Source organism: Cyanistes caeruleus, chromosome 5 (assembly GCF_971803275.1).
Source record: "Cyanistes caeruleus chromosome 5, bCyaCae1.hap1.1, whole genome shotgun sequence".
In the NCBI taxonomy this organism is placed as follows: Eukaryota; Metazoa; Chordata; class Aves; order Passeriformes; family Paridae; genus Cyanistes; species Cyanistes caeruleus.
This window is the reverse complement of record NC_141705.1, coordinates 60031222-60055169: the sequence shown is the minus strand read 5'-3', so window position 1 is coordinate 60055169 and position 23948 is coordinate 60031222. Positions and strand designations below refer to the sequence as shown.

At 39.3% G+C, this 23948-nt stretch overlaps 1 protein-coding gene across 13 annotated transcripts in view; it reads left to right on the top strand.

Annotated features, from left to right (window-relative positions):
• LOC111928866 (glycerol-3-phosphate acyltransferase 3-like) overlaps positions 1 to 23948 on the top strand; it is a 25164-nt gene extending 1216 nt beyond the window's left edge. The window contains exons 2-16 of one of the 13 annotated variants that reach the window (XM_086889605.1): positions 29 to 206; positions 842 to 1020; positions 2946 to 3103; positions 3863 to 4164; positions 16857 to 16929; positions 18427 to 18697; positions 18947 to 19021; positions 19326 to 19415; positions 19743 to 19836; positions 20117 to 20232; positions 20909 to 20964; positions 21311 to 21396; positions 22048 to 22176; positions 22603 to 22682; positions 23088 to 23948. In XM_086889605.1, the coding sequence (XP_086745731.1) occupies positions 16902 to 16929; positions 18427 to 18697; positions 18947 to 19021; positions 19326 to 19415; positions 19743 to 19836; positions 20117 to 20232; positions 20909 to 20964; positions 21311 to 21396; positions 22048 to 22176; positions 22603 to 22682; positions 23088 to 23202 (1140 nt within the window). In that variant the 5' untranslated portion in view covers positions 29 to 206; positions 842 to 1020; positions 2946 to 3103; positions 3863 to 4164; positions 16857 to 16901 and the 3' untranslated portion in view covers positions 23203 to 23948. Of the gene's footprint in view, positions 1 to 28; positions 207 to 807; positions 1021 to 2945; positions 3104 to 3862; positions 4165 to 9503; positions 9870 to 15422; positions 15561 to 16856; positions 16930 to 18426; positions 18698 to 18946; positions 19022 to 19325; positions 19416 to 19742; positions 19837 to 20116; positions 20233 to 20908; positions 20965 to 21310; positions 21397 to 22047; positions 22177 to 22602; positions 22683 to 23087 lie in introns of those variants that run through there. The other 12 variants (XM_086889606.1, XM_086889607.1, XM_086889608.1 and 9 more) reach the window with 12 other exon arrangements.

Here is a 23948-nt window from a genome sequence, read left to right as displayed (position 1 = left end):
TGTAGTAACATTTTTTTTCCCATTCTAGCAGGTGTTCATGGCATATCAGCCAGAAGAAAGCCTTATAAAACAATTTCAGGAAGAGAGAGTTACAAGTGATTACATTCTTTGAAATGTGATCAGAGATCTAGTCTAAAGGTCTCAGGAGTTTTACTCCCTTACTTCAGGAGAGCAAATGTTTGATTTCATCACTCATCAGACTATGGGTAAGTGTTGTGGTAGAGTTGTTAGAATGTTGTTAAGTTAGTTTATGTTAGTAGTTGATAGCTTGAAATATATCTTTTCCCCTCTTTTAGTTGTTATTTCCCCCTCAGCTTCTCTTTCCCCTAATTGTTTACCTGGCGTCAAGTTACCACGGTTACTGAAGTTTTTCTCCTCAGCACCACCGCGAGAAGTCGGATGGAGTGGAGGGGAGACCCTGCTGGCATTTCCAGCTGCTTGAAATTTCTTTAGCCCAGGAGACTCTTGTTACCAACACGGAAGTTTCTAACTCTGTTTTTCCTGTCCCAGAATGTCTCTGAGCTATGGAAGCTGAGAGAGCATGCTTCCCTTCCCTTTCTTTCCCCCCTGGGTTGCCAGGAAACCAAGCCCCCCCTCTCTCCCCCTCTGCCCCTCTGTGGAGAATACTCCTACACCTTTGTGGGCATTTGAAGAAGTTGGTGTCTGTTATTTCTTATCTCAGTGTGTGTAACCTTGATTTGTAGGAAGTTTGTAAGATGTACTAACTGAGAAAAATAATTGGTTCTTTCTCTGATGTTCCCTCCCTCCGAGAAACCCTGTTAAAAGAGACCCCCCAGACCCCAAATCCTCGATCTCTTGTCCTTTGGATTCCCCTTCACAGAAATAAACTGTGGAATGCAAACCAGAGAGAGAGTCCCCCCCGATTTCTTTGCTCGCTTGATAGACTTGAATTCTTGAAGAAAATCAGTGAACCCCACAAACATATGCTGGCTCGAAACCTGAGTGAAGAGAAACCTCATCACTGAGCTAGCCAGGCCACTCTTGGGAGGTCTGAGTCAGGTAAGCACATTCTTAGCCTTAGACGTTAATTTCCTGACTCTTGAAACAGGATGTATGGACCTGTGGTCTTTCAAGAGGTATTTCCATGCTTTTAGGTCTCACATACGTTTTTGCATATAAAGTTAATATTTTCAGCGCAGTTTCTTTCCCCTTAATTTTTTTTCCCAAGATTTATAATAAGATCTAATGGTTAGTTCTGGCATATTTACATTTAAATAAAATTCTTTAAGTATTATTTAAAACATATGTGAATAATGCCAGTATTTAGAAGGGAAAACTGTCGTGATTCTTAACTGTTGTTACAGTGGAGAGAGGGACCAAGTAAGACTTTCATTTCTCAACACACTCATAAATGTACTATCTCTGAATAAGGGGATGACAAGACTCTGGGTGGTACAGAATGATGGACAAGGTTGATAGGAAAGAGCTGGCATGCATTCCTTGCAATGCAGACCATGTGGTATTAAACAAATGGGTAACAAGTACAACCCATCTAAAGGGATATATGACAGCAAATGATTCCATTATGGACCATGTTGCTGTGGTAGAGGCAACACGAACCGATGATATGGCAAGCTTCTATAGGTGTTTGGGAGAAAACGTTGAAAGTGGAAACAAAATGCTGACCCAATACAGGAATTCTCCCAAAGGATGCTGTGCTGTGCTTGCAGTCATTCCTAAGTGAGATCTGGGAGAAAATTGTATGCATTTAATCAATGCAATAAGTGTTAGGCATTGGCACATTAATCTATTGCATTCAGTGTCAGTGATACACAAACCATATACAAGATTTATACAAACAATATATGAGATATGTATTGACAACCATGCAATGCCTACACATCTGTGGGTATTTGTACATTGCTGAGGCAAGCAAATGTAATCAGAAGATGTGTGGATTTCTCTGTTTTGAGATACAAAAACTCAAGCCTGTTGTAAGCCACAGGATACAATAAATAACTTTCTGTAATTGTTGAATTTATCTTGTGTGGAAACAATAATGCTTCTGTGGCCAGAGCTAAATGTGTTACAGTCATCCTAATGAGTGATAAAGTAGTTAAAGATTAAATTATTCAGTGTTTTCATAGTTCATCTATTGATGGCCAAAGATAAAGTGTAACTAGCCCAATCTTACTGTGGTCAGATATAAACAGACTCCTGTTTGGTGGTGTAGATGGAATCTGTAGAGACCTAAAGAGCAGCAGACATAGCTCAGTTAGAGTGAGAATGCAGAGGAGCACATATTTGCACTTCAGTGCATGAAGACAATGTGTTTTGCATAAATAAATAGTGCACCTGACACCGCTTACTATGCATAGCTGACCTCTAAGGCTATTCTGGCCTTTTGGAGGCTTTTCCACAAGTAAAACTACCAGAGATTATTTCACCCTTGAGTAGCAATCAGGTAAGGAGTTCGATAAATGTGCAGTTGAAACACTGAGAAGACATAAGCAAAACTAAAAAAAAGGCTTTTTGTTGTTGTTATAGCTGGTTAAAGTTTATTTGAAAAAGATTTTTTCTTAGTATTTTTCATTCTGAGTACACTCATTAGAATTATTGGAGTGTAGAGTGTACTGATCAGTCCTATTTTAAGACTCCCTTATCCTGCAAAACATAATCCTGGACCTCTGGATGTTAAGTGATGCTGGTAAATCAGCCCAGGTTTGCTGTCTGACTCTGTGTCATTGACTTACAAGGCTTTTCTAAAGAGATAAGTATGCTTTGTAACATGGCAAAACTCACAGAGAAATACCAGAGCCCTACAGCTGGAGTCAGAATGTTATAAATTGCTCACCACAATTGGGTTGGTCAATCAATAAGGCAATTTATTAATTCATTGATAAGGGACAAGCAAGCAGCACTGGGGACGCAGCTCCGCTCCACCAACACATCCACCTTACCCCTGGTCACTGGCTCTTTTATAGGCAGTTTCTTGTTGGGCTGTGTCATGCCTTCTGTGCTGGGGTACAAGTCCAGGCAAGGCCAAATATGTTGGCTGTCTCCTCAGCAGGAGTGGCTGGGAGCCCCCACCAGGTCTGGACAAAGCTCCAACATGCGGCCAGCTTACACTCCTAGCAAGCAGGTAACAGCAGTAACAAGGTTTTACACGTTTGCACAAGCCCACTGTTTTCTTTATACATAAAGAGTGGACACAATTCATAATTATTTCCTAAGCAATTACATTGTGGCAAAAACACATAACAGCAAAAGCCAGCAATTCACAGCAAAGTGATTTAAATAATGAAATCATTATATTTTCCTTTGTTTCATGTCCGTGTTTGCTTTAATATCAGTATTCCTGCTTATACTGATTCCATGGTGTGTTTCCATAATGACATGAATCACTATGTAACATCTCATGATAAGAATAATTTTAGCAATAGTAACACCTTCCCCTGCCTAATGGCAATGTCAAGATGTTCTTCTGTACACTGGATGCAAGCAGCTTTTGAAAATGTTGCTGTTTGCTTATTCCAAACAGGTAAAAATTATACTGTGTATATTTCCTACAAAGAGGATCAAGTGATAGAAGGTTGACTTTGATTGACAGTCATGATTATTGCCATTTGCCCCGAGTAGAAATACTTCTTCGTTAACCCTTAGGGAGTGTGTTACTTCATGTAGTAGTTTCACATTAATTAACATTTAAGGAAGAAGTAAGAAACTACTCACAGAAGTAATTTCTTTAAGAAAAGCTGTTGAGAGCTTCTTCTGTGCCTGGGAAAGACCAATAGCTGACTAGTTCTGAAAACTAACAACATTTTATACCATTTAAAAATTAGATCTACCTCTGTGAGATCCACATTTTAAAACCCCAAGAAATCTCTCTCTTTGCTTCCAGCCTGGAGATATAGCTGAGCTCTGGTGGGGCCAGCCGCGCTCCCCTGCAGCCTGTGCGACCGGGGTGGGAGCAGACCCCAGTGGCTCTCGGGCAGGGGACAGGAGGCAGGGAGCCCCCAGCCCAGGTCAGGCCGGGCCACAGCTGCTGACATCCTGCCCACACTGAGCCCTCCCCCTGCCCGCTGGGCCCCAGGCAGAGCCACCCCTCCCAGCGGCTGCAGGACAGAGGGAGATGCCCAGCTCAGCCTGAAATCCAGCACCGAGACTGCTACAGCCACTGGCCACGACCATCTCCAAGCTTGGGTGAGATATTAACCCTTTCAGTGCACAGGTGAAAACTGCAGACCACAATTCTCCACTCGGGTGAGAGAAAAAGAATAGCCACGTGTAAAAAAACAACGTAAGAACACCTAAGTCAGTAAAAAAAAGACAAGCCTCAGATAAAAAGAGAATAAAGAAATACCCTAATAGAACTGAAAACTCTTTTAGTAGTACCATAGAGATAGACAATAATACGCTGAAGTATTCCCTTTAATTCATAAGAGAGTATGGGGGCATGAAGTATTCAAACTGTAGATGTGAACAGAAATATCCATTAATAATGCCAAACAGATATTAGAGTAGCTGTGATCCCATAAGAAGCTTAAACAAAAAAAGAAATTAAAATAATGAAGACCCTTTACCCCGCTGAGGAGAGAAGAAAAAAAACCTCTGTTCCCAGAGATAAGCACAAAGACAAATAAATAAAACTTTTACCTTTAAACAACTCATCCTTACAATAATACCCCATAAGTTCATAACCCACAGACACTCCTGTAAGAAAGCTATAAAAATAAAAAAAACCCACAATACAAAACTTTTACCAGACAACTGCTATTCATAGAAATAAAAAAAACCACAAGAAAAGTGTTTCTTGTAAAAAAGTTTCCATAGCATTACAAAAAACCCCTCCTCTCCCTACAAAAACTAATAAAAGACTATTGTATAGTTAGTACTAATTTAACATCCCAAGTTTTGTCTCTACATTATCAGCTAAGAAAAACAAAATTAAGCAGAAAGAAGTGTTCTAGAAGTTTTATTCTAATACTTCTTATTCTTGTAATCCTATTAATAAAATTACTTTATACCTTTTACGTTTTAAACCTGTTTTACCCTTCTGATCCATATTTCACAACAAGAAATGAATAAGTACACTAGTAATTTTAGCCAACAGTAAACCCACCACACTATTTAGTGCATTAACCAAAAAACTCAAATTAACAAATCTAAACCACTACACTTCAGCATCTGAAGCACCACCTGGCTGAAGCTGATGTGTCAGTGCTGCTTTGGGGCCGTATCTGCTAGTGACATGTGATGTTTGTGTGATCTGATAAGAAAGGTGCTACAAGAAAGGCAGGCTGCAAACTCTCCCCTGACATACCCTTGGAGTCACTGGTATGGTTAGTGCTGGATAGGAAGGAAGCATACCTGGAAAGTGTTTGCCAAAATTTCTGTGACTGTGTGATTCTTTTTGAAGACCATGGTGAGTGTTATTTCCAGGCTGTGTTCCCTCTGTGTGTCAGAGGGAAGGCAAAACCATAGTGGCACTTCTTGAAAGCTGTCACCTCCCACTGCAGTTTTTTATCTGTTCACAGTGTAGAACCTGCTTAAAAGCTGACTGCTGTATAACCACTGCTGTGCAGGAAAGGGCTCTTTATGCCTGATTTAACCCTTTCATGTGAGGCACTACATGTAGACACAGCTAAGTGCTGTGTTTGCTTCTTCTTACGTTGAAAAAATAAATGGGTCATAATTCCGGTTCCCTCTGACAATTGGCAGTTAGGCAATAGGCAATGTTTTGCAATATGAAATCAGTAGAATGACTTCAAGGGGTCTAGAACCTAGAGTAGGCAGCTGATCCCCATTCCATCTCCTTCTCATTTCCCTAGGAGACCAGGAATTGTTTCAAGTGAATTTCTTATGCTTGTGGGTATCAATTTGAGATTCATTAAATTAAAGGGAGCTTTGCTCTTGGGTTCCTCCTGTGTCATCCATACCACTTTCTTCTAAGTTGGATTCCATTCTTCCAAATGAACAGAGAATTTTGCACATTTTCTGGTGGGTTTTCCTGACATATGGGGTACTTCACCATAAAAAAGTGCTTGTGGTCATTTGGTATAAATTCATCATTATTTACTGGACTTTACAGATGAGTGCTACATTCTGTTGCTGTATGTTTGTTTGAATTATTTGCAATACCTTCCCACTTCTGGATAAAGCCTTTTTCACAACTTCAAAACAGACATGATTGCAGTAGGCTGGCTGTTGGTAAGAGGGACAAAAAGGGCAAAAGAATGACATGCAGAAGCTCTGTTTAGTCAGTGGATGCAATTATTTTGCTGTGGAAATTTATGTAGCCACATTACAAACTGTAGTTTGTGGTGGCCTGGTGGCCTGATTCGGCCAGTGGGCCAGCCCTGACTGGGATCAACCTGGGGCCATGGAAGGCAACACCCTAAGTTTGGGGATATTGTTTAAATTAGGGTGAGTTCATTTGCTTGGATCATGGGAGTTACTATATTAATATGAATTACATGGTCATTCATAATTGGTTAGAATGTTTCTAGAAGGTTCAAAGCTAGTATATATAAATTGGGATCATCCTTTGTTTGGGGTCTTAGAGTGTGGCTGTATTCAGGAGCGCTCCACTGCTAATATTAAAGGACCCTTGGATTTTCCACCTAAGACCCATCACCCCCTCTTTTCTTCCACACTGACCTGTTGCAATTGTGGCCTGTCCTTGTGGTGTGGGCTGCACGACGTGACAGTATTTATTCAGCTTAGTGTTGGATGCGTATCTCTTCACATTGGAATTTGACAAAAATGACATTTCATGGCTTATCTGAAATATTATTATTATTGATAATAACAACAACAACAACAACAACAACAACAATAAATTATTGTGATGGGGTTCAAAAAGCTATGCCAAATTTCTGACCAAAAAATAGGAAGCTATGTTATGAATTTCCTGGAGAAATAAAGAATTTCCTTTTTTCTTCAAATCATGAGCAAGTTCATTACCTTCATTCAGGGAAGAGATAAAATTCAAATCCATATTCACTTCTATAGCAGTCTCAAGGGCTTTGGAGTTAAGACATACAGTGCTAAGTCCACTCAGTTGTTTTAATGCTCATGGTCTCAAGAACATAAAGATGCTTTAGAAGCCATTTGGCAGCCATTTTTTGGCAGAAATTTAACAAGATTGAACTACTTGGTCATGATTGGACAAGTTCCAGTACTCAGATTCATTCCTAAGTGGGTTTTAGGACAATTTTTCATTGAGTTAGAATTTTTACTCCATACCGTTAATAGGTGGGTGTGCAGAATCTCCTTGATATTTGTGTCATTCCAAATTTGGGCAGTTAAGGTGCAGGTTTTTTATTTGTGTGTTTGATTGTTCCTTTTTCTCTCCAATCCATGTAACATCAATGGTAACAGAATAGTAAGAACATCAAAATGGTTTTCATTATTTTGGGAGGTAGAAAGTGGATAAGGCAAAGAATAAATGTAAGAGCCTTGGCCATATGGATCTTGTAGCACCTTTGGGCTAGATGGTTTGACCACCTCAATAGAGAGGCTACTAGAAACTCTTCAGTTCTTTCTTTATATGGTTTCACGGGATGAAAAACAACTCTCCCTTATCCAGGAGAGGAAGCTTCTTCCTCCCACCCAGGCTAGGGAAGTCTGTCTTTCCCTCTATTCTTTTAAGAAATTACCTGTCTTGTGTCTGCCTAAACTTATTGCTGAGGCATTCCACCAAATGAATGGCCACATATTCCTGTTCCTTGCAATACTTCATTTTTCCCACCTTTTCTGCCTCAAATCAGGTCCCAGAAATTACCTCCACCCACCCGCCCACAGGGTTTTTAGCACCCAGACAAGGGGCATACTGATCCCCTGTGCCAAGGCTGATGGTGGTAGCTATTCACAGGTGCTGCCAGGTGGATCAATGTTCTCTCCTCCAGCTCTCCACCAAAGGCCATGCTAGGGAACGTGTGTTAGCTGGGCAAGCCACTCGAGGGAGAAACCAGAAAGGCGAATAAGGAATGGTAGCTAAAGAGAAACGGGTGAGCAAAGCTGTTTTACAATGGAGCATTTTTCCAGAGAAGCCTTTTGGGAGGCAGGTGAGAAATAGTGGTGTACCTGGCAGCAGCAGTGTGGAGAGTGAGTGGCTCAAGGTTGCCACTGAGAGAAAGATCATTGGGAAGACAGAAACACTTAAAAAACAAACCAGTGAGCTTTTGCAGAGGATACAGAAGGCTCAGAAGACAGCCAGCAAGGGGAGAGAAAGTAAAGAAGCTAAGTAATGAAAATATGCAAAAGAGAAGTTATATTGCTGGATAAGCTTGCAATGTAATTTGAAAGACCTGACGGATATCATGCAGCGGCAAATCTGAAGGTACAGAAGCTACTTGACTCACTATGCAGCACAAGAAGCATTTCATGGATTCACATGGGCTTGCAAGTATCAGGAATCTACATGCTGGTACCTGGGTGCATGGTGTAAATTAGAGGTGGTGCAGCCCCCTCTAACAGCTGTGCTTCTCTTACTGCCTGGACAGTTTTGGGTGCACATTCTACACAGGATCTTTGGGGCTGATTCCATTTCTAAGGAACCCATCTACTCCACAACACAAACCAAGCAATGGTACTTGGGGGTGGGACTATTTTAAAAGGACAGGCCCAGCTTCAGACAAACACACCAATGTAAGTATTGGCAAAGGAAAGATCTTTTCCTTTGGTGGGGTGGCATGTCACTATCTTGGAAGTTGTGTTTTAAATGCACATTCCACCAAGACTGGTTAATTTGGTCTGTGGGAAGATAGTAAAGAAGTAAATGAGCAGCTGGTGGGCTCCCCTGAGGCTCTAGTTATTCACCTTTGTATCATCTCTGATGCACACAAAAAGGCGGGAGAGGGGTGGCTGTAAGTGGTTGAGCAGGGTATTTTCTAAAAAATACTGAATTAAATTATTGGAATTTGATAGGCTAGAAGGAGAAACAGAATTATCTCTTGCATTTCAGTTCTGTAGTTGAATAGGTGCAAAGATAGATGGCTTGTTACTTCACCACAGTGTATTTTGTAACCTTGTAATACAGGCTTTTTGGCTAATTTCTGATAGAGATAGAGTGGAGAGAGCAGGTTTATTGTCTTCTCAATCCTTGCCTGCTGAAACTTGCATCCTCATTTCATACTTGTTATTAAAAAACAAAATAAAACAGAAAAAGCCTGACTTGAACCTCAAGCTTCTGTTTCACTCATTTGTTTGAATACCAAAACAAGGCAGTTATCTCACCATGAAATAGAAAACCTGACTGAATAAGTCACAGATTTGTACAAACGTCAGCTGGAGGAATGCTTCATGTGTATTAACAAGTTTTAGAAGAAAAGATTTTAGGCAGTCTGAAAAACACACCCACGTAGTTCTGCATTGTAATTTATTGGCAGGACACCTTGTGAAAACCAGTTGTCACATTGACAAGGATCCTTATTGGCAGCATCTAATTATCTAACATATATTATTACTTATCATGTTTTTTTTTTTCCTTCTCCCCTGGTGAGCTAATGCTTATCAATTACAAGGAAGTGGGTGGAGTTAGGGCGGGACAAAAGTAGAAATTACCTTACCATTGAGAGTATCGGTAGTGTCAGTCTTCAGTGAGCAACAGCCTTCTCCTAGAGACAGCTGTGGCTCTTAGAATGTGTAATTTTGATTTGCCTCTATCTCTTGAAGCTTGCTAGATTTTCCACTACAGATGAGCATATATTCTCAGAAAGGCAGCTGGTTGGCATTTTGGAGAAGCAAACATGGAAGAAAATAGAGAAGACCATGGCCTTGCAGAAGGCAAGATTTTGTCTGTCTGGATGATTTTGTTTGTGGCATTAATTTTACTGCCTTCGATATTTCGAGTGTCACTGGGGATTTCTCATTTCTATGTGAAAATTGTAATTAAAATATTAGAGGTAAGTTGAGAAGTAGATTCAAAAGGTATGTGTCTGCTACAGGACATGTTTAATAAAAAAATAAAAATGTGTACATTTGATAGAAATGTCATAAAAGTCAACAGAAAAAAATCCATTAACTTGCATGTGTTGTTTGCAGCTGTACTTTATGTGATGATCTTTTGAGGGGTGTCTTTAATGATATCTAGTTATGTGCTGGTTTATAATCTGCTACTGGTTTGAGGTTTTTTTTGGGGTTAAAGTAGAGATTCCATGGTACTTTCTTCTAGTTCATGCTTGTTAGAATGCTTTATGCAAGTAGAATACTCACGACAAGTCAAGTATAAAGAAAAAGATCTATTAGTTTGTGGAAGTTGGTAAGTAATAAAAGCATGTATTTTAGATGTATATCAGTTTCAGTGGTTTTACTTGGATTGTTTTAATTGCATGGAATTAATACTCCAGGTAAGAATATTGATTCTGTGTCTTTGCTTCACCCAGTTATAAATCTGGGGGATCTAGCAGTTCAACTTCTGCTGTAGAAGTCTTAAAGGAATATGTCTGCAACCTTCTAAAAGTGTAATTTTTCTAGAGATAAACAGATCATGGCAAAGATCCTGATCTGCTTCTATCATTAAAATGTTTCTTGGGCTTTTTATAAGCCAGAATCTGATTTAGTTTTTCAAGTTTGACTTTTGATATCCATTATTAGCCGGAAGTAGGTGCTGTGAATTCATCATATTGAGCAGTGAGGCATTTCCATTTTCCAATAGATTAACTTTATGGTTCTGGCATAAACCTGCTTTCTGTGAATATACTTTCTACTTGTGACAGAAAACATGTTACTATTATTGTGGCTATTATTATTAAGTCGTTGGAGTAATTTGTTTTGCAGTAGAACATGTCTGTAACAGTGTAATACAGTTAATATCATGACCATCTTACCTTGTCAATTCTGTCTTTTATTTGTCTCATGTTCTCTTTAATTTGTTGTTGTTGGGGGTTTTTTGTTTGCTTGTTTGTGGGTTTGGGGAAGGTTGTTTGTTTTATTTGTTTTAATACTGATTAAGAGCTCTTGTGCACTATCTCCCTACCGTTGTATGAACATCATTTAGCACAGTGTACATTTAGCAGACTGCAAAATTTAGGGATCACTTATTTTTTTCAGATACTGATGTCAGTGGGCAATGGCTGCCTGTGGTGGCTGTGTGTAATACTGGCCTTTATATGTGAAATATTTTTTAATCAGCCAGTGGTATGCTAATTAAATTCCTATTCATGCCCTAATTAAGAGCTACTATCTTATCAAACCTGTCTCTGGACGGCTTTGCTGCTGTAGTTTGTGAGCATCAAAAATAATTTCTGGGGTTTTTTTCCCTGTGCATTTCCCAACTTTAAGAGACCTTTGACCCACTCAGTGTGTGTTTTATGTAGGAAGGCACTTCTTTCATAAAGCACATTAGGCATTTTTCTCTCCACAGTTTTTGTAGCAGGTTATGAGCATGATAATTCCATGCTCACAGTGTGAAGGATCAATATATTGAAAAATAAATACATTAATTGTTATGTGATCAGTTATAGCCTTTTGTGTCTAGCTCCCTGGTGCCACAGCATCTAATAACAGGAACAGCACAACTCCATGCACTGCTGTTTAGGCTGGCTCATTTTGTTCTTTTGTCCAAAGCTGTTCCCTAATTGTCCTGTGGGCAAAAAAGGAGTTTCCTCTGTTTTCATCTTACAATTAATTCCAATGGTTTTCGTTGAAGTATTGTCAAATGCTTCTCATTGTGCCACAAGAGTATCTTGGGATTGGTGGGAAATGGGAGGGAGAAAGGATGGGGAGGGGATGTTAGGTCCCCTTTGCTTATAATGTGGCTCACTAGGCTCTTTGGAAGAAAGGGTAGGACTGGAAAATACTAGGTTAAAGGAATTGCTGGGCCTATTCTTGGAGTCATGGGGCTTTTTCAGCAGAATACGGCCAAAATTGCAGTTTGGGATAAGTCAGTCTTAAAGCAGGCTTGTTTGAGGTATGAACAACCTGACACAGAAAGCCTAGAGGGGTGTTGACTGGTTTCTAGCTGTGGTGTTGTGTTCCTGCGATATGGTTAATGGGATAATGCACAGAGACTATCTGTAGTTCCTGTTGTCTTCTGGAATGGTGAAACAGGATGCCTCCCCAGAGAGCTGAGCTGGAAATGCTGAAGATGCTTATTATCACATATTGGCGCACTACTGACTATATTGCAGGAATATCACTGCTCTAGGAAGTGCCAAACAACTGGGTGATGCTTCAGCAAAAATCCAACCTTGAGCACTATGGCTGGTCTCTCCTTGTGTTGTGTTTGACTTGGTCTGTTATGTAGACCAGGAAAATTAATAGAAAACTTCTCACCTAAGGAGTTTTTTTCTTACAGCTGAGCAGAGGGAAAGCATGTTTTATTTTCCTCCATGTTTGACAACTTGAGAAAAATAGAAGAGTGGAGACTGAAATCAAGGACTTAAAAGTCAAAAAATAATTTTTAAAGTTCTGTTTTCAAAGAAAATTTATCTTTAGATCTTACTTAATTTGCTGGGAACAAAAAAGGTGTTTTAGAATAAAGCTCAAGTTTTCAGATCTATCACTAAGCAATGAATAATTGTGGCATATGATAAGTCACTTTGATTTCTTGACTTCACTGAAGTATTTTAGCACTGTGAATGGTGATTAGAATAAAGGGGAAAGATGTAATCATGTACGGAAATATTTTTTGCCCTCTGTTGCTTTTCTATCAAGGAATATAGATACTTGTTATTTTAGAATGAAAATGAATCATTTTATAAAAGCAAGATTCTAGATTTGAAAATCTGGGGTGGCTGTTTCTGTTTGCAGGTGCTTTTTGTGGTTGGTTTTTTGTTTGGTTTTTTGGGGTTTTTTTTGAGGACATATAGATAATAAAATAGCAAAAGACCTCCAATAGAGAAAAGTCTCAACTGCATATCTGCTAGCCTATAATTATTATTATATATATCACCCTTAATTTATCCTTCAAAAATTTCTGGAAATTATAAAGGTGAATGTGGTTTGCGTTTTGCTTGGGTTATTTTTTCACTTTTATGCATGAAAACTTTTATTTGTAAATAATGTCTTTTCTCTGAGCTTTGTCCATCCTGGGGTTTGTTGGAGATGAGAATATTAGCAAATCTGCCAGGGATGTTACTCCAGCAATTGCCAAAGAAGATGCATTTGCTAGGATGAAATCTATGCTGTGCTCTCAGAGCCCTATGAAGAGTCAAAGAAACACATTAAACAGCTGCAGCTCCATTTGCCAAGAAATATTCTTGGAGTTTTACCAGATCTGAACTTCTGTATTAAATTGGAACATTGTTGCTTCTTGAGAAAAAGAAATCAGCCAGCTAAAAATTGTGAGTAGTTTTTGCATTGAGAGCACGCTTGCACACACAGGTAGTTTATATACTGTAAACTCCTACTGGAGTATGGCAGATGACAGACACTTCAGTTTTCAGTGCTGAAAAACTGCACTGGTGTGCCTCTAAGTACATGGTTATCCTTAGCTGGCCTCTCCATCAAAACTCAAGTAAATTATACCTGTGCTTTTATCCCAAAGAAACCATTCTCAACCCATTTCATAAGTACTCATGGAACAGCTGGGAGATTTGTGAGTCCTTTTCACAGTCTGAGGGTGGACTGTCACATCCTCTCAGACACTGAGTGTAACACTCACACCATTTCATCTGGGTTCAAGTTTGTGATGGGCAAGGGGAAATGAGGCCAGGCAGAAACCACTGTTGGATGAAGAGGTCATGAGTGCTTGATCTCAGATGGTGATTTTATTTTGTGCTAAAACCTACCAACCTTCTCTTCACCACCATAATGGAAGACTTTACTTAGAAGAATTGCCCCAAAGCCTTTGTCACACATGAGGAAAAGATTGCAAAAAGTTCATGTAATGAGTAATTAGAAAAACCTTTTATGAGAATATGGGAGAAGAGGTATTAAAATATGGGGAGAGAGGCAAAGCTGAATTATTACATAGTATGGAAAAATGGAGTATTGAGCTGTACTTGAAAGGGAAAAGGGAGGAAAAATCCTGCAAGAAATGAGATCTCAGAAAATGAACATTCCACATATTTGTTTCATGTCATGTCCTGTGAAGACAGTAATTAACGTAGTGAAATATTGGGCACCCTCATTTTGTTTAGAATGTAATTACAGGAAGCTCAAACAAATGGGCTGTTGGAACTAAGCTGTCAAGTATTCAGTATTCCAGGTGGGATCAACTGTGTGGTGTTTGGACTCCTTGTGTCCTCATCACTTCAGAAATGGGAGTGAGGAAAGAACAACACCTGAGCTCTCATTCAGTCAGCAAACGTAGGAATGAAGTTGCTACATTTAATACTTAAATTCTGTGTTGCAACATCGGTGGTTTTTTTGTAAGGTATTTAAAACATCCTTTCATTACTGTTTTGCAATGAAGACCAGCGTGACAGTTCTGTCTCAATGCTGTGCAATACAAAGGTGATCACAAAACCTTATTTCATTTTTGAAAACAGATTATACATACAGATGCTACCAAATGCAGAACAATTCAGTAGCCACCCCTCAGTTAATTAGTCTAGGGTTTGACCCAGACAGATGGCTTTGACAGGTGTCAATTCCATGGTTTGACTGAAAGCCTAAGACCTGCGTGACAGAACAGCTGTATTCCCACCTCACTGCTTGTGCTTCAGCCTCCCATGCCAAGCCATGAGTTAGGAGAATTTTGTGTCCTATGATGGTTTGTGGAAATATATTGCCTTTTTTCTTACTCACACACTCTGCCCAAAGCTTTCTCATGGTAAAACTCAGTTCTTGTAGTAGAAGAGAAAACTGATAACTATTCCCTAAGCACCTGCTCTGTGCCAGTCTAGACTTTGTAGATGCCTGTCTTAACCCATCTCAGCCAGCTCTTTTCCAAGCTAATGAGCCCTGTTCAGCCTTTGAAAGCTCTTCCTCATCTTTCTTAGACACTGCCTTTGTAGCCTTGACTATTTAGTTAGTCTGACACTTTTGCCCCACTCTTTCTCTGTGCTAGGAGGCAATATTTTATGATTTACTAGTAAGCTCTATACATTTTTGGGCTTTGACTTGTCTTGCTCATTTAGATTAGTTAATGTGTATTTTCGGAGTCAGCTTGATCAGTGATTGTCACCCTTTTTCTATCTGGGAATCAAAAGCCAGCCTCCTGGAGGTATTCCAGATCCTTCAGGACAGTATGAGCAAGCTCACTTCTGGCAGTGCTGGCCAGTTGACAGGTGCTTTTTTATGTAGGAGGACAATGATAGGTGAGATAAGGATGGCAGACAGGAGACAGGAAAGCAGAGACTAAGGCAGAAGGCTTTATTTGTCAGTCTCAAATATTTTATATTTTATACTTTATACTTTTTCCTCCCTTGTGCCATGCAACTATCCTAAAGGATGTTGGGGAAGGGATGAGGACCAGCAGTATTTTTTAAAGAGGTTAAATTTTCCACGTCTGCCTTTACTCTCTTTTGCAACGTTCCTGTACCTGTTCTGTATGTTCTTTCATTTCTCAGTGTGTGGGCTGCTGTTTTCATGACATCCCCTGGCTCCACCATTCTGAATGACTCTCCATGTGTTGCGAAAGATTGTGAGAGATGATGTACCTGTTGACCTTTTCAGGAGAATAATTGGGAAGTATAGACAAGATGACGGTCTGTGGTGTGGGTTTTTTAATTTATTTTTTGGGGGGGTTGTTTGCTTTATGGTGTTATTAAAGATGGTTTGTATGGAGTTTAGAATACCACATCAAAGCCTATTCTGCCTTCAATTTTTTCTTTTATTTTATGATGGCTGATAAAAAAAAAAAGGTCAGCTAAAGGTAACTAAAATATCCTAATTATGTCAAGGCAAAGTGTCCATTTTGTTACTGAGTTAACTTTAATAGCTACAGAAAGAGCTGGTAGAAAGCATGCTAAACTTAAGGGTGGCACAAAGCTGGCTGGTGTTTGCACATGAGACTTGTTATAATGTAGTAGGAACTATTTGAGATCAGCTTTGTGGTGGCTTGTGTAGCTGCACATGTCAGCTAGAGGGAAATAGGGTATTTAGCAAGAGTTTATATGAAGCAGATGGATTATCCTTATCTCTTGGGAGATGGGAAACTTTAATTTCAGGTGAAGGCATAAACTGAGTGGGTCACTGAGCCTTTAATAGTAAGAGCCTATGCTCAAGCATCCTGTGCCCTTTGTTAGGGCACCTGCCTAACAGGTGGACATAAATACAGCCCAATTTTAGTACTTATGAGAGCTACTATTTATATGTCTATGTATGCATGATGAAAACATTCAAAACTAGGAAAACTTAAAAAATCAGGCACACTTTTTTATTTGATTTTGCTAATTGAGACTTTTATGATGCCCTGCACATGGAGAAGAAACGGTTTAGCTCAAAAATATGAATACAGGGAAGGGTGAAAGCTCATTACCAAAGCTGCTACCTTCTGAAATACTATTGATGCAAAATGTTGCCAGTTCTGTTTTCTGTCAACAGAGTCCACTTGAATGCCCTCAAAATCATGAAATCTCTTTTATTCTTTAAGGTTCATTTTTTTAGATCTATTTTTCTGGCATGTCTCTAATGTCAGTGATATTACTTTGTATAATCCTATTGCCTAAAGCTATCTGGAGAGGAGAGAGTTTTGGACATGTTGGATCTATGGTCTCATAAGTAGCTCAGTAATTTGTTGGACCCCCAGAAAAAGCCAACTGCCTGTGTCGTGAAAAGAAGTTTGAGCCAAATAATTTTTACTGGAAATGGCAAAAGGTCATCTATGTAACAAATTAAACAGGAGGCATGGAGGGCACCCTTCAGGCTGAATTTGAAAAATGAAAATCTAAGACCTGTCAGGGGTAAAAGAGGCTCAGAGAATTCACCTGAGGTAATTGCAGAATGTCTGGAAATGATGAAATGAAAATGATCAACATCTACTTTTCTTGTTTTGGGAACAGTGGGCCACCCTGCAGATTGAGGAGGGAGTAAAAAAGCAGAAGGCGATGGCACTTGAAAATTTAATCTCCACTGGTAAGATCTCTGGATGAAGGGGACACAGCACTATTAATTTTGTAAAAAGGCAACTATTTAAGAATCTTAGAAAGGAGTTTGATGAGCAAATATCCATTGAAGTTACAAACCTACATAAACGTGTTATAAAAAAGATAATCTCTGATTGAGTTTCGTGAATAAAAGGAATTAGAGACTAGTGTGGGTATAGAAAGATGTTGCTCATAAACATTTGGGAAGCATCCCTGTTTTCATAAGTTTTTTGCTTTCTGGCTTCATCAGCTCTCTCTTTACAGGATTAGGAGGAACGAGTGTTCTTTGTGCTTGACATGGCTCTGCATGGTTATCTTTTGCTTCTTGTAACTCCCAGAATGCAAAAAATCCAGGGTCTTTTCAAGTAAAAGAGTTACAGCATCCTTTTCTAGATATGATGATAAAATCCAAATAGTTTTTTTCCCTAAATATTTTTCCTTTCTTTGACCACATGGGAGTGAGTTAAGTTCTCATAGTTATCCTTTTACCTGTAGTGTCATTAGTCATGTAGGTTCCTTATTTGTCAGCTTATAATTTTCTGGTCTGATGATTTCCTGAAAGTTGAAGGTTTTACTAAAGTACAGATGGGGGAAAGTTTTGTGATTCTGATGAGGGGTTGGTTGATCAAGATAAATTGTCTTTTTACAATGCATATTTAATGTCATCCAATACACACACTCCCCCCCACCCCCCCAATAAAAAAAGGGGGGGGGGGGGCAAACAAAAAAGCCAAGTGTTAGCTGGTATGAAGCAAGAAAACTTCAATTACAGCAACCAGCCAGATAAGAATTTGGTCTCAGAGTGACCTCAGCTCAGCTATCAGACTTGCCGTGTGGCTGTCCTATGGGGTATGATTTTACAAATAGCAAAGCAAGAATGTGTTGTCATTCTTCCTGCACAATGTGTCTGTGTAATGCTTTGTATGTCTGGGGTGGTGGAAATCCAGGCACTTTCAAGTTTCTTGGTAGCGAAGTGATTCTTAATGAAGAAGGGATGGGGGAAGGTATAAGGTTCCAAGAAAGAAAATACAGAGGAAGGTGTTTTTTACAGCTGGGAGACAATAAAGCTAATCAACAGTAGCAAGAACAACAATCATACAAACTCTGCCTGAATTTGAGTCAGGGCACCAGGAGGGATCTGCCATCTTGGCAGTGTATAGGTGACATTTCTAGGTGTGAGTGCCTATATTATTTGGTAAACTACAGTGAAGCAGGTGCTGTGCTCAAGGTTTTATTTGCAGCTTGATCAGAATCCTTTTCTTCTTCCTCAGCAACTTAGGGGCATTATATGGCATAGGATTATAGAAGCAACTTGTGGAATGAACTATCAGTACATGAATAAGGCATAGCAATGCCATTATGGTGCTTGAGTAGAAGAGCTGTTTCTAAAAAGCAAATGTATTTGACATATATATGACTCTCTTTGGAATCCATATTGTTCATTTCACCATGTGGAAGGAAGGCTCATTTCCTCATGATCATGCAGGGATCATCCAGAGAGATGAGACCCCCATGGAAGAGGAGATTGTTGGCCGGTGCCAAGGATGTTTCAGCCTTGCTGATATCATGTACTTCTCCAAGAAGGGCTGCGAGGCAGTTGCAGAAGATGAAGTCACTCCACGGTTCTGCTCCGAGGAGCTGCTGTCCTGGAATCTCCTCAGCAGAACCAATGCCAACTTGCACCATGTCAGTTGGAAACTGGCTGCTGTGTGGGTCACTGGCATCATAATTCGCTATTGCCTCCTGCTGCCTTTCCGGTGAGCCAGACAGAGTTTGCCGGGATCATTTTTCATGGTACTTTTTACAGAAGTTGGGAAATAATATACTATTGGCTAGTGGAGGAAGGAGGTTTGTGTGCTAGTTAGCGAGTGGTTTGTTGCTAGTTAGATGTTATTAATGCTGCTAAGAAGCATTGTGTTGTGGATCAAAGGGCCAAATAAGATTACCTTCTTGCATACTCCTCTAGTTTTGCTTCTTGTGTTAATTAAGATTATTTTACTTTGTAGCATCTGCTTGTCTGTTTTCAGTGTCCTGTTGCTGGTGTTGGCCACTACAGTAGTAGGACAGTTCCCAAATGGCAGGTAGGTGTGTGCTGAGGGCTCTTTCAATTTCTTCTGTATTTCTTTAAGGATTTGAACTGGTAGTTGGAACACTCTGCTGGAGTCCAGAGGGTTGATGTGGACTATCATGGGGTGACTTTTTCTCTCCTGTAAAATTAGAGCGTTGTGAGAGAGAGTTAATGGCAATGGCATCTGAAAGTAGACATGCAGTGTGAGGCTTAGTATGGTCTTTGTAGTAACAGCAATTGGGGATACCTCAGGGAGTTTACATTGCATGTGTGACTCCATAAAACTGGAAATGTATCTATGGCTTCATTTCTTTCAGAGTTAAAGGCTGGCTGAGCAACCAGGTCCAGATGATATGTGCCACCTTAGGTGTCCGATGTCTGAGTGGCCTCGTTCATTTCCACAACAGGTGAGTGCTGCCATGTTGCCCTTATTAGTCTGGAATTTGTTATTTGTAGTATTTAACATCTCAAGTTTTGGAGCAGGATTCTTATTCCATTACTGCCTGGGTACTTGGTGATGGTACAACTTGATCCAAAAAGCTGTTTGGATCATCCAGACTCTGTCAGGATGTTCACATGCTCTACAGTGTTTCCTGTTGTGTACTGGCAGGGTGTGTGTAGATGATGTAGTACAGTCTTTAGACACTTAGGTATTTTTCAGCACTTGTCACCTGATTGGGCCTGTAGTCTGGAGAATAAACATTAACTAATTACTTTTACTGTTGTCATTGCAGGGAAAACAAACCACAGGAAGGAGGCATCTGTGTTGCCAACCACACATCTCCACTAGATGTTCTAATCCTGGCCAGTGATGGATGCTATTCCTTGGTATGAACAAGACAGTTGGTGAATATCAGTAATGTTGAGATACCCATAGATTTAGCATTGGGTAAGAGGATAAACTTCCTGGTAGAAAGACTGGGATTTGACAGCATTCAAACTTGCATTCTAGACTGCAAAAAAGCAGATGCAAGCAGATGTGTGCACATTTATGACCAAGGGGATTGCTATAATATGTCAATAAGCTTAGAAATGGTTTAATCTGTTTAGAATTTAATCATTTAAGTGTCTGTGTTTGCTTTGTAACAAGTTTCTTTTGGGCTTGTAGGTTGGCCAGGTACATGGAGGGTTTATGGGACTTATTCAAAAATCCTGCATGCAAACCTCTCAGCATGTCTTGTTTGAACGCTCAGAAATGAAAGACCGTCACCTGGTGAGGAAAAAGTAAGATAATGAGGTGTTTGCTTCATTGTCTGGTCAGGTGTGGTAATTTGTCATCAGTATTGTCATTTTTTTGTCATCAGTTGCCTTTTTTTTTCTTTTTTGTGATGTATGGTGTTTTGATTTTGTTCTTTAATGCAGGCTGAAGAGGAGCTCCATGCTCTTGAGTTATAGGAAAGATAGTTGTCTTGGAAAATGACAGATTTTAGTGTCAGTAATCTGCTTAGTGGTGATATTTGTGGTTTTAAGTGATGCACAGCAAATGTAGTAAGATACTTAATGTGGAGAATCACTAGATACATTTAAAACTGATGTTGTGAACCTAGAAAGCATGAAAACTAGAAATTTGGAATATATTTCAGTCTAAATAAGTTTGACTGCATTAATAATTGGAATCTGGGAAGTTATTTTCACACACTTCAAGTACCACCATTCTCTGGTTAAAATGATAAGATGGAACTTCATACAGCTTTACAGTAGAAAAACTACTTTTTTAATTAGCAAGAGATACTGAGATAAAGGCCTGAAATCAGAACATATTCCAGCTGAGGCAACTGACTGGGCAAAGGGCAATTGGCACTAGGGATTTTCTTATCCTGTGTAAGAGGTAATGGATGTTTAGATTCTTGGACAAACATAAATATGAAGTATGCACTGGAATTTTATTTTTTCTCCACAGAATTAGAGAACACATTGCAGATAAGGCCAAGTTACCCATTTTAATTTTCCCAGAAGGTAGGAAGCAACTTATTGATTTTATTGCTCTCCTCACTTCTTGCCATTGAGTGTAGTTTATTATACCTAGTCTTTAGAAGTGAGATGTTTGTTTTTAGTTTGTAGAATTAATTAGTTCTTCTGAGATATTAAAAGTCAGGTTCTAGTATTTTACAACAGTTTCATGGCAGTTTATTTGCTTTAGCATATAACATAATGAAGACATACAAGGCTCTGGGATTATGCTCCAGAACTAAAGCTTACTTTCTCCTTTAACAGCTAAGTCTTCTTAAGACAGTTTAAGATTAATTTCCTGATACTTTTCTCAGAGTGGATTAAGCCCTTCATCTATTTTAATTCTGACCAGGCACCTGCATTAACAACACATCGGTAATGATGTTTAAGAAGGGAAGCTTTGAGGTAGGAGGAACCATCCATCCAGTAGCAATCAAGGTACTGTAACTGCAGTTTTCCAAACATGGAAGGATTGTTTGCAAATGCTTCTCAGGTCAGAGAAGCTGTTCATGTGTAAGCCCTGAAAACAGATATATTTGGTGTGCATAAAGTACTGAATAAGCCTTGAGAGACAGAAACTTCTTGTGGTTTTAAGCAGTATGGGAAACATGTCATTTCTATCCTGTCTCTTGCATGCTCTGAGGATAAAGGCAGTTTTCTTGGCACTTTCAAGTCTGAGTAGCTTTAGCCAGGTCACTCTACATCTGAAAATATTAGTTACTTTTTATGGAACTATAATATTGCCTGATCTTATGGAAGTTGTTAAAACTGGTGCGAGCATTGTCAAGGAAATCTTTGGAGTCAGCATATCTGCAGATGACAAGTTTTTATGTTTTGAATAAATCTTTCGCTATAGTTGTGTTTCAACAGGTCTGTCACAGTTTGGGTTCATGCATTGCTTGTAAAGGTTAGCTGTTAGAAACTTGTAATAAATGTTGAAGCTTTACTCTGAATTTACTGATGATTTCAGGAGGTGTGATTAGATTTTCCCCATATTTAATAAGTTGCATTGTGACTTTGTGGCCAAAAAAAAAAAAAAAGCAGTTTATGTGATTTAAACCAAGGGAGCTTATTTTTCTTTTCTTCCAGTATGACCCTCGCTTTGGAGATGCCTTCTGGAACAGCACAAAGCATTCCGTGATGACCTATGCTTTTAATGTGCTAACCAGCTGGGCTATTGTCTGCAATGTGTGGTACCTGCCACCGATGGTCAAAGAGGTTCTTATGCTTTTGTATGTTTTGAAAGTGCTTGTGAAACGTTGTCTGGAAGGAGGTCTGCATTACTACACAAGGTGTTCTGAATCTTTATTGATAACTTAATGGACAAAGGCCAGGAAGCAACACTGAAGTCTTAATTTTAAGTGAGCATGGATTAATGTGGGATGCATCCCCTGGTCTGTCTAGACCTGGGACTTCAGGCTGTGTTACTTGAGGGGTCCCAGAAACCAGAGAGCCTCCCGCGTAGTTCTTTTCGGCACCAAATAATGTCAAACCAGAATCAGCTGGAACTCCCCTGCAGCTCACATTTGGCTTGTGGGTCTGCCGTAAACCCCAGTGCCTGCTGTGTGACAAAAGCTGTCTCCTTAAGGGAGGCACAGAGAAAATGTCTATGTCATAAAGCAATTAATTCATATATTTTTTCAGGAAGAAGAAGATGCTGTTCACTTTGCTGACAGAGTGAAGGCTGTCATTGCTGCTCAGGCAGGAATGTCCGTGCTTCCTTGGTAAGAAGCAACACCTCTGGAATTGTTTTCAAAGGTGTTCTGTATTCTGAAACATTAGCATGGAATCCTTTAAAATCTGTTTTATTTGCACTGTAGTCCCTCTCTGATTCAGAAAACATTACTTTATTACTTGAACAATTACATCAGAATAATATAGTGATAGAAAGAAACAAAGCTGACAGGTGGATCTAGACAGCAAGCAGTATTAGGTGAAAATTAATTACTTGCCTGTTAAATGCTGGGGTTAAAAGGAGGGCATTGTGGTGTAGTAAGTCTTGGCAGTATAAATCACTTAGAGAATATTAAGAGTGGAAATTTCTTTGACTACATAGTCTAAATATAGTAATGTTTTCCTGCCTTGACCCTGAAGTGAGTTTAAGGCTATTTCTTTCCTATATCTTTCAGGGATGGGGGACTGAAAAGGAAAAAGGTCAAAGAGTCTTTCAAGGAAGAGCAACAGAAAAAATATTGCCAGATAGTAATACAAAATGTATCTGTGGAAAACAGAAATATTTGTTAAATGCTATTTATTTTATCTCATTTTTCCATGACTTATCTCTACCAGAGAATAGACTGTTTTTATATTAAACCCAACATGTTTTCCTTCTGTCCCTGTAAGATATTTTGCATGTGACACAGCAGGGAAACCATAAAGAGATATCCTTATTTAAAGAAAAGTACTAGAATTTTATAAATGGGGAAATAAAATATGCTAATAAAATTACCTGTGATGCTGACAAGACTCTATAGTAAAATGAATTATGTTCATTAAAATACCACTTTAAAATATTTGCAATACCTTGAGGTTTTAAATGGTTACTTATAGTAAATCACCTCTATAGACTCTCTCAGGGACTTAGACTAGCAATATTCATGTGAGCCACAGTAACCATGTTGCTCTGGAGATAGATCTCCTGATGTCAGAAGACATGAAGCATTTCACCAAAATATGTTTTCTGAACTGCATGTTGGAGAGGAAGCGTTGGATGTCAGAGAGAAAAAGCAGATGAAGATTTTCTCCTTCATGTCACAAGACCAGGAATGGCATTGTAGAAAATTTTCTGTTGTGACAAAGACCAGAACAGTGTCTAGGGCAGCATGTCCCTGATGCCTGGGTGTGTGAAGCTGAGGTAAATTAATCACAGCCAAGGACAATGTCATAGAAAATATGATGTGTTTTTAAATCTTATCTTGTGGTTTTGTTAGATCCCTTTCTGAGTCTTTTTGTATGCACTACACAAACTAAAGAAAACCCATGATGTGACA